General features: G+C 43.0%; 1 protein-coding gene across 1 annotated transcript in view; it reads left to right on the top strand.

Moving 5' to 3' along the window:
* Nucleotides 1-3,572: 3,572 nt before the first annotated feature.
* gas6 (growth arrest-specific 6) overlaps nucleotides 3,573-15,879 on the top strand; it is a 35,077-nt gene continuing 22,770 nt past the window's right edge. The window contains exons 1-7 of the mRNA XM_084001268.1: nucleotides 3,573-4,293; nucleotides 5,113-5,273; nucleotides 7,962-7,986; nucleotides 8,117-8,179; nucleotides 11,556-11,678; nucleotides 14,127-14,246; nucleotides 15,530-15,652. Coding sequence (XP_083857394.1) covers nucleotides 4,194-4,293; nucleotides 5,113-5,273; nucleotides 7,962-7,986; nucleotides 8,117-8,179; nucleotides 11,556-11,678; nucleotides 14,127-14,246; nucleotides 15,530-15,652 — 715 coding nt within the window. The 5' untranslated portion in view covers nucleotides 3,573-4,193. The remainder of the gene's footprint in view (nucleotides 4,294-5,112; nucleotides 5,274-7,961; nucleotides 7,987-8,116; nucleotides 8,180-11,555; nucleotides 11,679-14,126; nucleotides 14,247-15,529; nucleotides 15,653-15,879) is intronic.

Raw genomic sequence — 15,879 nt, 5'->3', positions numbered from 1 at the left:
AGTTAATAGGGGCAGCACTTAGTGGGTGTCAGCACATTGTAGTACGCTGTGACAGCGCCAGTGTGTGTAATGTTGTAGATTTTGGTTGTAGACATTGTATCTGTGTGTTTTTCACCTTGTATTTCAGAATATTAGGAGCTGAATCAGCAAAAAATGGTTTTATTATTGTGAAACACTTTTATTTGTCTGTTTAGTTTGTGTTTAAAATCAAAATCTTGTGTCTCCTTTGCTGCCCTCTTGGTAAGTCTTATAAAAGAGATTTTCAATCTCATTTTACATGGTTAAATAAAGGAGATATATTGTGTATGTCTGAAGTAATAAGGAAACTGCCAATTGTATAATGGGGGCCCAGTTGCCCGCCTTTCTGTAGAAATTGATCACGCCGTAGTAGTAAATAGGGGCAGCACTTAGCCTAATGGGTGTCAGCACATTGTACTACGCTATGACAGCGCCAGTGTGTGTAATGATGAAGATTTTGGTTGTAGACATTGTATCTGTGTGTTTTTCACCTTGTATTTCAGAATATTAGGAGCTGGGGCAGAAAAAAGGGGGTTTATTATTGTGAGACACTTTTATTTATCTGTTTAGTTTGTGTTTAAAATCAAAATCTTGTATCTCCTTTGCTGCCCTCTTGGTAAGTCTTATAAAAGAGATTTTCAATCTCATTTTACATGGTTAAATAAAGGAGATTATGTGTGTCTGAAGTAATAAGGAAACTGCCAATTGTATAATGGGGGCCCAGTTGCCCGCCTTTCTGTAGAAGCTGATCCTGCCGTAGTAGTTAATAGGGGCAGCACTTAGCGGGTGTCAGCACATTGTACTACGCTATGACAGCGCCAGTGTATGTAATGATGAAGATTTTGGTTGTAGACATTGTATCTGTGTGTTTTTCACCTTGTATTTCAGAATATTAGGAGCTGGAACAGAAAAAAAGGGGTTTTATTATTGTGAGACACTTTTATTTGTCTGTTTAGTTTGTGTTTAAAATCAAAATCTTGTATCTTCTACGCTTCCCTCTTGGTAAGTCTTATAAAAGAGATTTTCAATCTCATTTTACATGGTTAAATAAAGGAGATATATTATGTGTGTCTGAAGTAATAAGGAAACTGCCAATTGTGTAATGGGGGCCCAGTTGCCCCCCTTTCTGTACAAGCTGATCCTGCCGTAGTAGTTAATAGGGGCAGCACTTAGTTGATGTCAGCACGTTGTAGTACACTACGACTAGGGATGGGACGATTTACGATTTTATCGTCAATCGCGATAAAAACACCCACAATTATTTAATCGTGCAGAATTCGTCATAATCGTATAATCGCCATAATCCTGAATTTATTGTCCATTTTTTAATCCTTGCGAGGCGCGCAGCACGCCATGTTTAAAAAAAAAAAAAAGAGTCAAGTCTCACCAGCGTGCTTGGCTGGCAGGCATCCAGCCACTAGTCACAGCCGCACTCTTACGTAGCATCTCTGTGCTCCTTTGGCCAACACTTCCAATTTAAAAGCGCACCTAGGGATAAACACCCCTCTATCTTTGTGGGACTCGAGGTAAAATGTGCTTTCTTTGCTTGTCTCAGTTTCCTCCTCCTGGCTAAACACCCTGTGCATTGTGAGCTCAGATTATTCAGAGGTGAAAATCACCGGCTAAAGTTAGCACACGTAGCTAAATGTCAACAGTGGCAACATGTGAAGACGCGAGTCGAGTCAGTCGACCAGCTTGCTAATTAGCTGCTGCTAACATTAGCTCGCTAGCTAATATTGCCCCGTCGTTTTCGTTACAGATAATGAGCTCACAAAATCACAGCTAATGTTACGGGCTCACCCAGAGGTGTTTATCTTTGGAAAGTTGCGGTACTGCCGGCGGGGCTCAAGGGAGCACCGCTCATTGAAACAACATTGATACGTGCTGAAAAAAAGAAAGAAAGAAAGCGAGCGACAGTGAGGGAGTGTCACGACTTCCTGTTACTAGACCTTCAAATTAAAAGCCCTAAAGCTTTTAGTTCAGTCATGGCCGTGAATGGCAGAGGCTCCGCTGTAACTGTTACCCCGCTTCTAAAAGGGTTAAGTCTGATGACTGGAAAGACAAACAAGATGTTGACAACCCGACCTCTTTATTATCGTGATAATATCGTTAATCGCGATTATTTTGGCCACAATAATCGTCACATGAAATTTCATATCGTCCCATCCCTAACTACGACAGAGCCAGTGTGTGTAATGATGAAGATTTTGGTTGTAGACATTGTATCTGTGTGTTTTTCACCTTGTATTTCAGAATATTAGGAGCTGGGGCAGAACAAAAAGGGGTTTTATTATTGTAAGACACTTTTATTTGTCTGTTTAGTTTGTGTTTAAAATCAAAATCTTGTATCTCCTTTGTATATTGTGTGTGACACCTAACCCTCTCATCTGTCGGGTTAGGTGTCGTTTCCAGAGTGATGAACAGTCAATAACATAAACTTGTTGGCTGCAATTCCTCCTAATCGCCAAAAACTCACTCTATGACTCAAGTGTGACACAATAAATCAGATCGTAATCAGGCTTTGTGCTCTGTAAAAAAGTGTCGGGACTTCAGCAAACTTTTCACCACCAGCGCAGAATAGATGTCTCATCATCGTCATCATCACACTGCAGCATTAGATCTAGTATCTCCACATCCGGTGTATCTCCTTTGCTGCCCTCTTAGTGAGTCTTATAAATGAGATTTTCAATCTCATTTTACATGGTTAAAGCAGAAGTAAGCGATCCGGTCGTTTTGGCTAACTTCTTGTCAGCGGATGGAGTTAGCAGTCCTTGCCCTCGTCCCTACGTCACCACATTCACGCGCATCCCTTGGCTGCACACACAGAGAGGACCGCCCCTTTATGCCGTTCTCTCTCCTCATTGGATAAAGGTTGTAGGATACAAGGAAAGTTTTCTCCTAGGCTTACAGCAGAGTAGCCTGACAAACCAGACTATATCATTAAAATGTCTAGTCTGGCAACGACCGGTAGACCTCGGCTCAATCCAGGGGGCGGGATGAAGGCTGTCTTTCAAATTGCCTCTGCACGCAATAGGGTAGCGCTACGACCAATCAGAGCAAAGAGCAGGATGACGTTAGCCTGACAAGCCAATTAAAATGTATGTCGTCGTCGCGTTAAGCCCGCCCAACGACTCTCTAAACAGATAGAGCGCTGTGATTGGTGAACACAAACGGTGTTCGAGACTCAAAAAGTTCCTATGGCTCGTTTCTAGACCCACCTACGGAGCAAATATATTTGCTGCCGCTAGGGTGCGTCTAGATTTCTAGGCTTACAGCAGAGCAGAGTGACTGACAGAACCTTGTTTCAGACCAAACACTCTATATAAGTGATTGCCGTCGGAAGATATAACTATTTAAGACTTATATTAACACACACATTCTTCTTACTTCTGCTTTAAATAAAGGGGAAATATATTGTGTGTGTCTGAGGTAATGTAACTGTCATGTTTGGTGGGGGGCCCAGTTGCCCCTCCTCCCCTCTCTCCCTCTCCTGTGGAAGAGGTTGATCCGGCCGTGGGGAGAGCTAGAGGTGTCTGACTCTGGGAGGCTGCATCAGTGCAAACTGAACTCCTGCCTGCCTGCACTTCAGAGCTACTCCCCCTCAGAGGCGTGCAGTGTTTCTCCGCAGACCGAGGGACCGAGTCCGGACAGAGAGAGAAAGAGAGAAAGAGAGCAAGAGAGAGAGGGGGGGTCAGAAAATAAAGTAGAGGAGCCTGCGATGGAGATGAGCTGAACTGCAGAGAGAGACACACACGCACAGAGAGAGGAGGACGGTCGTCGTCTAACTAACAACTTACCCGGTGGTTGTTGTATGCATGATATGCGGGACAAGATCAAGAAGAAGCACACGACAGTTTGAGCCTGCAACGCACCGCGGCGACACTGATTTAACAAGAAGGGAGGAAAAAACGGCCAACGGTCGGTCGGTTGGACGTTACCTGAATTACCTGCAGTGTTTTCTGTCTGACCGTTGAGAAACGTTAGCACCGTCGACTCGTCGTCCTGAACAGCAGCGGTGACATTGAGAGAAGACGACGGACGGAGTGAGAGAGAGAGAGAGAGAGAGAGAGAGGAGGCAGAGCAGACCGGAGAGCGGAGGGGGGAACGGGAGAGAAAGTTTGTGAAGCTTCTTCCCCGGCTTGGCGCAGAGTCGCAGACACCACCGCGGTGAAACAATGCGGCTGACCCCGACGACAAAGTCCCTTTCATCGGCAACAACAACCCTGCCGCTGCCGCTGCTAATCCTGCTGCTGGTCGTCCGCTGGTCCCACAGCAGTGAGTAAACAGTTACATGCTAACGTTAGGTGGCTGGCTAGTAGCGCTAAGTGCCACTATTTTTGAATGTTCATATATTAACCGTCACTAACGGCCATTTAACGGTTGATATTTCGCAACCGTTCGTCAATATTTTGTTTTTTTCCTTCGTGTTTTTGCTGCTGCTGCTGCATATTGCCCAACTCTTGAGTTGTTTGACCTCTTCCTCCAGGGAAGTTTAAAGGGATAGTTCAATATTTTTTGGGGGGCAAATTCGCCTATTATTGACATAATCCCTATAGTCATAGCAGTAATTAGGTTCATTACCTTTAATTATCGGTGCATGTTGTTTTGAGATCGGCGGAGCTGCTCAGTGGAACACAATGGAGGTGAATGGTACAGGTAACAGTTACCCTGTCCCTCATCAAACTCATCAAATACACAATCCAACAACTCCAAAAACGCTCTCGTGGAGAAGTTGTGACATGCTCATTCGCCACACTGTGTCTGGATTGTACTGCATTTGCCTCTAAAATGACTCTGTATCGTAATGTTACATGATTATTTCATAGTGTGGTTAATGTGTAGGTAGCAACTTGTCCACGAGAGCGTTTTGGAGTTGTTGGATTGTGTATTTGATGAGGGACTTGGGACCTGTACTGTTCACCTCCATTGTGAGCAGCTCGCGTCTCCGCCCCGCTGATCTCAAAACAACATGCACCGATAATTAAAGGTAATGAACCTATTCTTATGAGGAAGATGGGCGTATTTGCCAAAATGTTGAACTATCCCTTTAAACTTGATATATTATCTTTTTTTTTTTTGTCTTTTTATTTTTAGTATCATTGTCTCCTCACGAGGCGAACCAGTTCCTGAGCAGACACAGGAGGGCTAATCAGGTCTTCGAGGAGACCAAGCAGGGACACCTGGAGAGGGAGTGTGTGGAGGAGAAGTGCACCCAGGAGGAGGCCAGGGAAGTGTTTGAAAACGACCCGGAGACAGTGAGTATCACATAACGGTGAAAAGTTTGTTTAAAAAAGAAAAAAAAAGTTGTATTTTACAAGCTGCACCTGCCAAAAAAAACCCAAAAAGCAAAACACACGTAATTATCATAACATCACATCTGGCTTCTTCTGCTGCAGTAGCTAAGAGGGAAAACTCTGCTTTGAGATGATTAATATAATCATTATTTGATTATATAAGCTAAGTAGTGTGACTTCTACCGTCCTGTGTTTTGTCATTTACCGTATTACGGCTGCGAAATAGGTTGTTGTTGTTGGCATCAAGTTCATATTGACTGCACATTGATGGCTGTAATGTGACAGTAGACTAATGATTCATGGTCTGGGGCTGCTCCATGTTTATGCTCCAATAAGTTCACACAGTGCTGATGATGAAAGCTTAACCCCCCACCACCACTCCCCTCCCTCCCTCCCTCCTGCACATAATATTCCCATGTCAAGGACTTGGCATGTTGTCTGTCTTCTCCTTTTGTTTGTTCCTGACACTGACAGACACTGAGTCATAGTGACTAAGCCGTAGTTTATGAAATAACAGTATTATCAAAGACGACAGCTAGTATCTACCACGCCACCTCTTCTCTTTGCTATAATTCGGTTCTATCAGCTTTTGAGATCTGCTCGGCTCGGCTCCTGTTTCCTGCCAACACCTGGATATCTTTTCTCCATCTATCACCTGTATCGCTGTACGCCTACACATGCCCATATGCATATATGCATGTGCATGATGCAAGCAAACCCACGGCTCTCATCTGATTCTTTGGGAGCCGATTAGCCGTTTTTTTTCTCCCCTCTGTGCAAAAAGTTTCATTCAACGCACTAATGCACATTGCCTCACTAATCACTATATACATGCCTCCAAAGCTGTTTTCACGTTGTTGTTTTTTAAACGTTTACCAACACAAACCAAACCCACTGGCCCCGTGTGCTCAGGGAATATTTACCGAAGATTAGTTTCCATTCACGAATGTGCAGATCAGCCTTTCCATCCATGTGAATACATAAGCCTATTGAATATGTACTACATGTGCTTGGATATGCAAGAGACCAGCAGCGGCCGGGCCGGGGATATAAATAACCTGATGTGTCAGAAAACGTGGAACATGGGCCATTGAGCCAAGAGGTGTATCCACTCACTAACTGGCTGAGAGTGCAGACGTTTAAGTCTTTTAACAGACATCTGTTTGGGGTGTGTGTGTTGTGTGCATGTTATTCAGCTGGATAAATAATTGTGCAGACTCAGTTTAAAATGTTAGCTGTCAGGGAATAGCAGCAAGTTTACGCTGCTGACTGTGCTGGGTTTTGTATGTTTTGCATGATAGAGATGAACTTTTTAACTGCACATGGATCGAGGGAAGTGTTTAGCGTAATCCTGGTGATGATGTTGCTCTTTAACAGCCACCTTTTACCCTTTAAGTCTTGGCATCTTGGTGACTTTTTTCTGTTTTGTTTTGTTTAGCGGAGAGAGTGAGTGAGTCAATCGATGATTCAGAGCCGTATTAGTAAGATTTTAGCCAAGTGGAGCGACAACGTGGACGGGCGCTGAGGGGGCGGGGCGATTAAAGCGACGCAGCGCTGGCTGGGTGGGTGTTTGGGTGTGGGTGGGTTCACGGGAAGAAGCCGGGAAGGTGAAGCTGGGCGAAGATCCTCTCCCCTCCCTCGTCGTCTAGTTGATTTTGAGTCAGCTGGACTCACATCGCCGTGAGAATAGCGGTTGCGTGCGTGTAGTTTTTGTGCCGTGTCGTGACACAAAGCTGCAGCCTCATTCATAGCTGCATTATTCATTCTCAAAGAGCCCGTCTCTGACTCTGCATTTTCCTCTCGCTGCTGCAGCTTTCTGGCTCTGCAGAGAGAGAGAGAGAGCAGGAGAGAGAAAGAGGAAGAGTGGGGTGTTCCTGTCCTGCCTGGATACTCGTCATGATCATCCTTGGCAACTAAAAAAGCTAACACTCAAAACTTTCTGGCCTCTCATCTGTCGGGTTAGGTGTCGTTTCCAGAGTGATGAACAGTCAATAACATAAACTTGTTTGCTGCAATTCCTCCTAAAACTCACTCTATGACTCAAGTGTGACACAATGAATAAATCAGATCGTAATCAGGCTTTGTGCTCTGTAAAAAAAAAAAAGTGTCGGGACTTCAGCAAACTTTTCACCACCAGCGCAGAATAGATGTCTCATCATACTGCAGCATTAGATCTAGTATCTCCACATCCGGTCTTTACATCGGGTGCAGCAGTTCCCTAAATGTTGACCTACATGTGGAGGAGGAGTTGCTGCAGCCAGCAGGTGGGAGGGATGCTACAACCATCAGGAATGCAGAAAATTTTCAGGAAGCCCCTGGCAAATGGCCGCACCCATTAGATAAAGCCCACACACACACAAACACACACACACACTGGCTGCTGAGGGTGCAGACTAATAATTCTCTGTTTCAATATAACACACATGGATAAATGCCGCTTAAAATTAATGATTGTTTATGAGCCGCTTGTCACTGCTGTGGGGGGTTAGGAGCGCAACTAAATCCTACACGATGTCAAGTTTTAAGAAGAGACCTCCCTGTGAATGTAAGAATCTGTTTAGATGATCTTGTTCTGTTTAACATTTTTGTTTATACTCGTACGTAACTTTATCTCCCTCTCTCTCTCTCTCTCTTTTCTCCCTGCTGTAGGAGTACTTTTACCCCAAGTACTTAGGTAAGTCATCATTCTTCGGACTATTAAACTCTCTACTCATCTCTACTTAGAACAAGCCCATCTTTTTCAGATTTATGTGTGTTATAGTTACAATCCCTTTCATTTTCATTTGACTTTTGTTTCTGTCCAGCATGTATCGACAAGTTTGGAGGCTCTGAAAAGAAGAAACAGGATCTGATCACTTGTGTCCACAGTAGGTTTTTTTTTTTTTAATCCGCCTCTTTATCAGTCTCTCTGTTTCCGGCTTCACATCACATCAGCGTTCGATTGATTGTAAAGCTGTGGACAGTTTTTATTATCATCGAAATCCCTCTTTTAATCACTCCTCCTTCCTTTCTTTCTTTCTTTTTCTCTGGCTTTTCACTGAACGAGCTTCATTCAGGGTTGTGGTGTGTGTGGGGTTGGGCTGCACTGCAGTATTACTCCCCTGCATGGCACTCACACTCAGGCACACACACACACATACATACACACACACTCTCCTTCTGTGTGTGTGTAAAAAAGGCAAGAAGAAAGAAAGATGATGAGGAGGTGCTGCTTATTGTTTCTGTCGGCTGCAGGTCAGGGTTTTTTGCTTCAGAGTAACACAGCTCACTGACCTGTATCTGAAAGTCTGAAGCAGCCTGAGTTTGCCTTCTATAGTATATACTATAGTGTGCATCATGAGCTCAGGTATCTGTGAGTAACATTGCAGCACTACAGTGATGCTGCACATTGGTGAATGAGTAACACGCCCCTTCAGTCGTCACATACTCCCTCACCTCTCGCCGCTTGCTGCTCTCTCTCTCTCGCTCGCTTCTGTGCGTGACTGCACCAGAAGCGTCTCTATCTCCGTGCCGTGAGCTTGCTCAGCGGAGGAATGACGTGGGAAAAAAAAAACCTCTGACGTGAGTTGAGCAGCGCAGGATTTCTGCAGCATCAGGATACAAGAGACCTGGACCAACCCGGCTTTGCTGAGCAGAGGAGAGGAAGAGGAGGAGGAGGAGAGGAGGGGGCTGCAGCACCAACACCCCCCTCTTCCTCCTCTTCCTCCTCTCTCCTTCTCTCCTCTTTTTTATCTATCTGTCAGCACGCCATCTCTCTCCTCACCCTAACCCTCTTTCTGCCTATCGCTCTCTTTTCTTACTGCAAATCTCTGTCCATCTGTCCTGCCTCAGTGGGAGGTGGCAGGGTTCCCACGGGTCCCTGATATCTTTGTAGCGTTGAGGCCCTTTTTGAAAACGGATATAAATAGATGCCGGTCTTTGAAGGTGCTTTCATTTATTTATATTCTGTCCTTCCAAAAATAGAAATTTCAGTTCTTCTGATGTTTATTTATACGTTTATTTTTCATAAAATGCTGTTCTCTTCCGTCACTGAGAGATGTTCCCACAGCCAAACCTCACTCTCTTTCATTATCTTTAATCTTTAATTCTGTTCTGCCTGATAGTTCATAATAGAAAGTGTGGCTGCGCTAATTAGCTTTCATCCTTATCTCAAACTCTGCTGTGTTTGAGGCCTTGAATTTGAAGGATTTGGTCCTGGAAAGACCTTGAAAAGTACTTGAATTTGATGTTGTAGAGGGTGTGGGAACCCTGACATTCAAACTAATTCATATAACAGACATGGGATGTCACAAACACAGGAAGCTTTCGTTTTACACATGTTTCACAGCAGGCCGTTCCTTTCTTGCCAGTCATCACTGCTTCCTTTTCCTCTACCTGCAGTGAGCAACACACTCAGTACAGTAATTTGTAAATTGCTCTGCAGGAAACTAGAACTCATTAAAATCTAATTTTGTCATTGTGCAGCATTTCCCTCACATTACATACATTCATCTGACAGAAATCGCTGCTGCTCAGTAAAAAAAAAAGGAAAAATAAAGGGGGGTTTAAAGGGATGAAAGTCGTCGTCATCATCAGATTGATCCTGAGTCAGATCTCTGGAGGTTTGCTGGGAGTGACTGTCATGAATTACTGAGCTCATCCCTTTGATGGATACATCATGCACCTCTTTGATGTTTTCCTTCATGATTGATGTTTCTCGGCTCAGTGTCGTGTCCACAGGAAACATCCAGCTCCTGTGGGTCGTTCAGATTTAGTGTCAGAAACCCGACATCATAAATCTTATGCAAAGATAATGATGTTAATATTGATCACAAATCACAAGAAGTGAAGGCGATGTTAAGGCGAGACACTAACAGGCAAAAACACTGATTTGGGGCTATTTTTCTTCCTTGACATCACATGTAATCTTTCAGATAAGATGAAAGAAATGGTAGAAAATCAACAGTAAGGTTTTTATTTTACTTCATTGTGTCTCTTTCGTCAGTAGATTTCTCCTAAATTCACCAAAAGTTATTCTGACCCATGTCATGTCAGGTATCATTGTAAAGCTCTCTCTCTCCTGAGTAATTATGTAGGCTACAAAAATTTCCATTTCCTCCGTATCCGCAACCAATCGTAAAAGTACGATTTACATTAACAATCTATGGAATTTTACAGTACAAGTCTTTAAAGGCCGTTTTCTCAAAATGAGTTTTTCCTCAGACTCTGAACCCGAAATCTCCACTTCAGCAGCACCTACAGACACCAAACCTTACATTTTTATTCCTGTCTACAGTATATTCTGAAGGTTTTTACAGAGGGGTTTGTTGATATATCATTCACAGCCTGTCCCTGATTTATACAACATTTTATTCCTAAAAACAGGGCGAAATTTGATGATTGATGATCTCATTTACAGAGTGATAAAAAGAGATATCCAAAATCCCCTCTGTAAAAACTTCTGACTCTAATATGTCAACAAAATAAAACAAGAATTTTGAAAGTAGCTTTATCCATTGTTCAGATTTTGGTTCTGGAAATGCAGCAAATTAACGCATATATCATTAGATATTGCCTCATTTACATATTTAAACATAAAATTTGAACTAAAAAATATTTGTCTTAATGTAAGTGATAAACTTGGGAAGTTTCATGGTGATATCTACAAGTTTGATATGCATAGTGCTATATTATACCAAAACCATCCAAAGACCAGAAATGTGAACTTATCTCTCTGCCCTGCTCCCCCCCACTCAGTCTCTGCAGCAGACACTGTCCTCTCCCCGTCTCTCTGAGCTGCAGGCGACATGCCCGGACTTGTTGAGCTCTCCGACTTCTACTGGGCTCAGAAAAGGAAACTGTACAGGCAGAGAAAAGATTCACACAATACTCACTTACATAAGCTCTGTGTGAAAGAAAGAGAGAAACAGAGAAAGAGAGAGTGAGTGAGTGCCGGATAGAAAAGAAGTGGATGAAATGAAATGCAATAAAGACATAGTTGAATATTTGCCCAAATATCCATATGGTCCAGGGCAGGGATGCTGAGTTAAGGCAGGAGAGCTTAGCCAGCATTAGTGCTATTTATACTGAAGTCCTGATATGCAGAACATAAGGAGATGCCCTTCCTCTGTCTGGTATCACTTTACAGTTACACTTACTGAATGCATCCGCTTTGCACAGACTTGTACAGTTTTTAAAAACAATGCTAACACTTTATACTCTGTCTCTGCTTGCCCCCCTTTTTTTTGTTTTTGTTTCTTACAGATATCCCAGACCAGTGCTCTCCTTCTCCCTGTAACGACAGAGGTACGGTGCGTTGCGAGGACAAAAAGGGCGACTTCCTGTGCCACTGCTTCACCGGCTGGACAGGAGCCAGATGTGAGAAAGGTAAATGTCAAGAGTGTTGTTGTGGAAAGTGAGAGAGGATGTGTGTGTGTGTGTGTGTGGTTGGACACTTTGTACTCGAGCTCAGCAGAGTTTTTTGCCTCGTCATTCAGTGTCATCGCTGGATAAATCGTCTGACCTTGGTTCTGACACAACAAACTGTCCCAAACCTGCTCTCCATCACGTTTTTTTTCTTTTAAAATGATTGTTTTCCACCAGTGAACTTGACCTTGGCAAATTTCTACGCTAATTCAAGTGTTTTTGTTTCACTTTTTATCTGACGTGTGCTACTGTTATTGCTGAGACTCGTTAATAATAATAATAATAATAATATCCATCAGCTGTTGTCACGAGTGATGTGTTAATACTGTGCACTAGGGTCAATATGAACAACACGTACGGGAAATGAGGCCGTAACAGGAATCCACACGACTCTTTAGAGGTCAAAGCTTGTTACTGTGTACAGATCTGTGAACAGGCTGCATCTCCTCTGGAAAAAAACAAAAAACAAGCACTTTGAGAAGGAAAGTTAAACAAATATTAAAGGGGAACTACTATTTTGCTAACCCTCCTCTGGGCCATGTGCATTTGTTTTTTTAACAAAGCCGGCAAGAAATCGATCAATAGAGCAGGACATAACGTTATATATCATATACGATGTTACGATGTGTATATTTGGGTAGTTTCAGGTGTTCTCGGAAGTTGGAATTTCTAACATCCTTCCCTTCGTCTATAGGCTAAAACGTTGTATTTACCGGTACGTTTCTTAATCGTCCATTTTTCCGACTTATGTGATGGTTTTTCAAGTGAAAAGCACTCTACTCACCGTCATTGTTCTAAGCTCCGAGTTCCAACTTCCATTGTAAATGAAACACACCACATAACCCCGATCGAAGACGGATGATACCATGATTTTATACTCTGGTATCGTTTGAGAGACCTGGGCTGACATGTTCGATGTTCGATTGCTCATGTCTGTGTTATTATCTCTTCACCTGACGTTCTCAGTAAAGTTGAAGGTATAGTTCAACATTTTGGCACATTGGCCCATTGCCATGATCGCTATAGTCATAGCAGTAGGTTTGTTACCTTTAATTTTCGGTGCAAGCTATTTTTTTAGAATCGTGGAGCGGAGCGGCGAGCTGCTCAGAGCTACGCTACGGAGGCTAATGGGATTTCTTGGTTTCCCTCATCAAACTCATCAAATACACAATCCAACAACTCCAAAATGCTCTGGTGGACAAGTTGTGACCTGCACATTCACCACGCTATGAGATAATAACACAACGTTTCCAGACAGAGTTGTTTTAGAGGTAAATTCATGCAAAACCGCTGATGTGCGTTGCCTTCAGGGACAGTTTTTCAGCAAGCATATTCTGTATTTACCTCGAAAACGACTCTGTCTGGTAACGTTCTGTTATTATCTCATAGCGTGGTGAATGTGCAGGTCACAACTTGTCCACCAGAGCGTTTTGGAGTTGTTGGATTGTGTATTTGATGAGTTTGATGAGGGAAACCAAGAAATCCCATGAGCCTCCGTAGCGTAGCTCTGAGCAGCTCACGGCTCTGCTCCGCCGTTCTAAAAACAGCTTGCACCGACAATTAAAGGTAACGAACCTACTGCTATGACTATAGGGATTATGGCAATGGGCCAATTTGCCAAAATGTTGAACTATACCTTTAAGCTGCAGCCAACATGTCAATATTGACTCAAAGAGTGGTCTTTTACAGTGTTGTTAATAGTTGTAGTTCTGTATTGTGCAGAAAAGTGGGGAACACGCCTTATGGGCCCTATATAATAAAGGCTACTATTAGTCAAGTTTTATTTTGAAATTTGGTATAGCCCCCACTGGAGAAAACTACATCAGCCGCCATTGCTCTGAAGCTATTTGATTAAAAAAAATTGTAAAAATCCTGCATAGTTCCTCTTTAAGCAGAAGTAAAAGTTTACACAATTTACGCTCACACACACTGTGAAAGAGGAAGAAGAAACATAATTCCCTGATTTATGGCGCGGCCGTCATTCCACACATTTCCACTGTGACTCATCCTGCCACCTTACTGCGAGAGGAAACCAAAACAGATTCAGTTTGACTTGGTTTTGAGCCTTTTCCACTTGACAACCGCACTTCTCCTAAACACTCAGCTGCAGGCAGCGCGAGCTCGGGCCACAATGACATAGTCTGTCAGTTATGTGTAAGGCTGTTTTAACAAAGTACAAATTCATAGGATAATTAAAGCAGCTTTTTTTTTAAAACTTGACATGTCGTCGTGCAGCGGTGCCGTCCCAGTGTTTAATGTTCACAACTGGCTTCGTTACACGCAACCCGATCCTTGAATTACTGTGGGAAATCTCAACACGAGCCCGGGCAGCCTGTACACAACCCGATGACGATGTTTTTCCTTGCATCCCTGTGTTGACTGTACCGCCTGTACTTCTTCTATTTGCAGATGTCGACGAGTGCAGCAAGGAAAATGGAGGGTGTGAGCACAAGTGCAACAACACCATGGGCAGTTACCGCTGCTCCTGTCACCAAGGTTACATGCTGGTGGGACGCAAGATGTGTCACGGTGAGCCACAAAACCATAGATGCTGCTGCTGCTGCTCGTCTAACTACTTGTACTCATGTCGGGGAGTGTAGCTACAAATAGAAATGAAATGTTGTGCAAAACCATCATTGTTTAAACACAGAAGTTTATTTAAATGTTTATGGTTTTTCCACAGAGTTGAGAAATGAGAGTAAAATTAGGATGAAGACATTTTTTTTATGGTGCAGACTCTAAAAACAGCATCTTTGTTTAAAGTATGTATTTCAGTTGAGCGCTTAAACTGGTATGTAATGTATTTAAAGGCATAGTTCAACATTTTGGCAAATTGTCCCATTGCCATAATCCCTATAGTCATAGCAGTAGGTTCGTTACCTTTAATTGTCGGTGCAAGCTATTTTTAGAACGGCGGAGCAGAGCCGTGAGCTGCTCAGAGCTACGCTACGGAGGCTAATGGGATTTCTTGGTTTCCCTCATCAAACTCATCAAATACACAATCCAACAACTCCAAAACGCTCTGGTGGACAAGTTGTGACCTGCACATTCACCACGCTATGAGATAATAACAGAACGTTACCAGACAGAGTTGTTTTAGAGGTAAATGCAGAGACTGCTTGATGAAAAACTGTCCCATACGGGAACGCGTATCAGCGGTTTTGCATGAATTTACCTCTAAAACAACTCTGTCTGGTAACGTTGTGTTATTATCTCATAGCGTGGTGAATGTGCAGGTCACAACTTGTCCACCAGAGCGTTTTGGAGTTGTTGGATTGTGTATTTGATGAGTTTGATGAGGGAAACCAAGAAATCCCATGAGCCTCCGTAGCGTAGCTCCGAGCAGCTTGCAGCTCTGCTCCGCCATTCTAAAAATAGCTTGCACCGACAATTAAAGGTAACGAACCTACTGCTAAGACTATAGGGATTATGGCAATGGACCAATTTGCCAAAATGTTGAACTATCCCTTTTAGAATATGGAATAAACTATTATTATTATGATTATAAAGCTGCTTTAGGTTAAATTTTATATTGGGATAAGTTTAATTGTGTGTAATGAAACCAGGATTGAAATTTACTAGCATGTGTTTTTGTGTTTTGTGTTTAATTTTACTCCGCAGCCCTCAGTGAGGAATCCGGTTTAGGTATCTGTTGTGTTTTTCTGACAAATACTTCATCACTAATGGATATAAGGAACAAATAAACCTCCTTATATCTGTATTCTTTCAATGTAGGAGTTGACTTCAGTCTGTGATGTGTCCAATTGACCACATTTTTCTTTTTTTTAAATGATTTTTTGTTTGTCTTTCAGATGTGAATGAGTGTGAAGACACAAGCGTGTGTGGAACAGCGCGGTGCGAGAATAAGGACGGAGCCTACGAGTGCTTGTGCGACGTCGGCTACGTCTACGATAATGAAACCAAGAGCTGTGTTGGTAAGTCTGGACACACACACACACACACACACACACACACACATAAACAGATATGGTTTCATCAGCAGTTTGAGCCTCGGCAGGACTTGATGCAGCTGTGTTGTGGGGGTCAGGAAAGGAATGCAGAGACATTTGGAGCCACTCTGTATAAGTGGGTAACAGGTCACTGTCGTCCAATCTGTCTCCCTGCGTTTAGAAAAGATCGTTTCAGGAGGGAAATGCACTTT

The sequence above is a fragment of the Trachurus trachurus genome (genome assembly GCF_905171665.1).
Source record: "Trachurus trachurus genome assembly, chromosome: 3".
Lineage (NCBI taxonomy): Eukaryota > Metazoa > Chordata > Actinopteri > Carangiformes > Carangidae > Trachurus > Trachurus trachurus.
The sequence above is the reverse complement of the archived record's forward strand: the minus strand, read 5'-3'. Positions and strand labels throughout refer to the sequence as shown.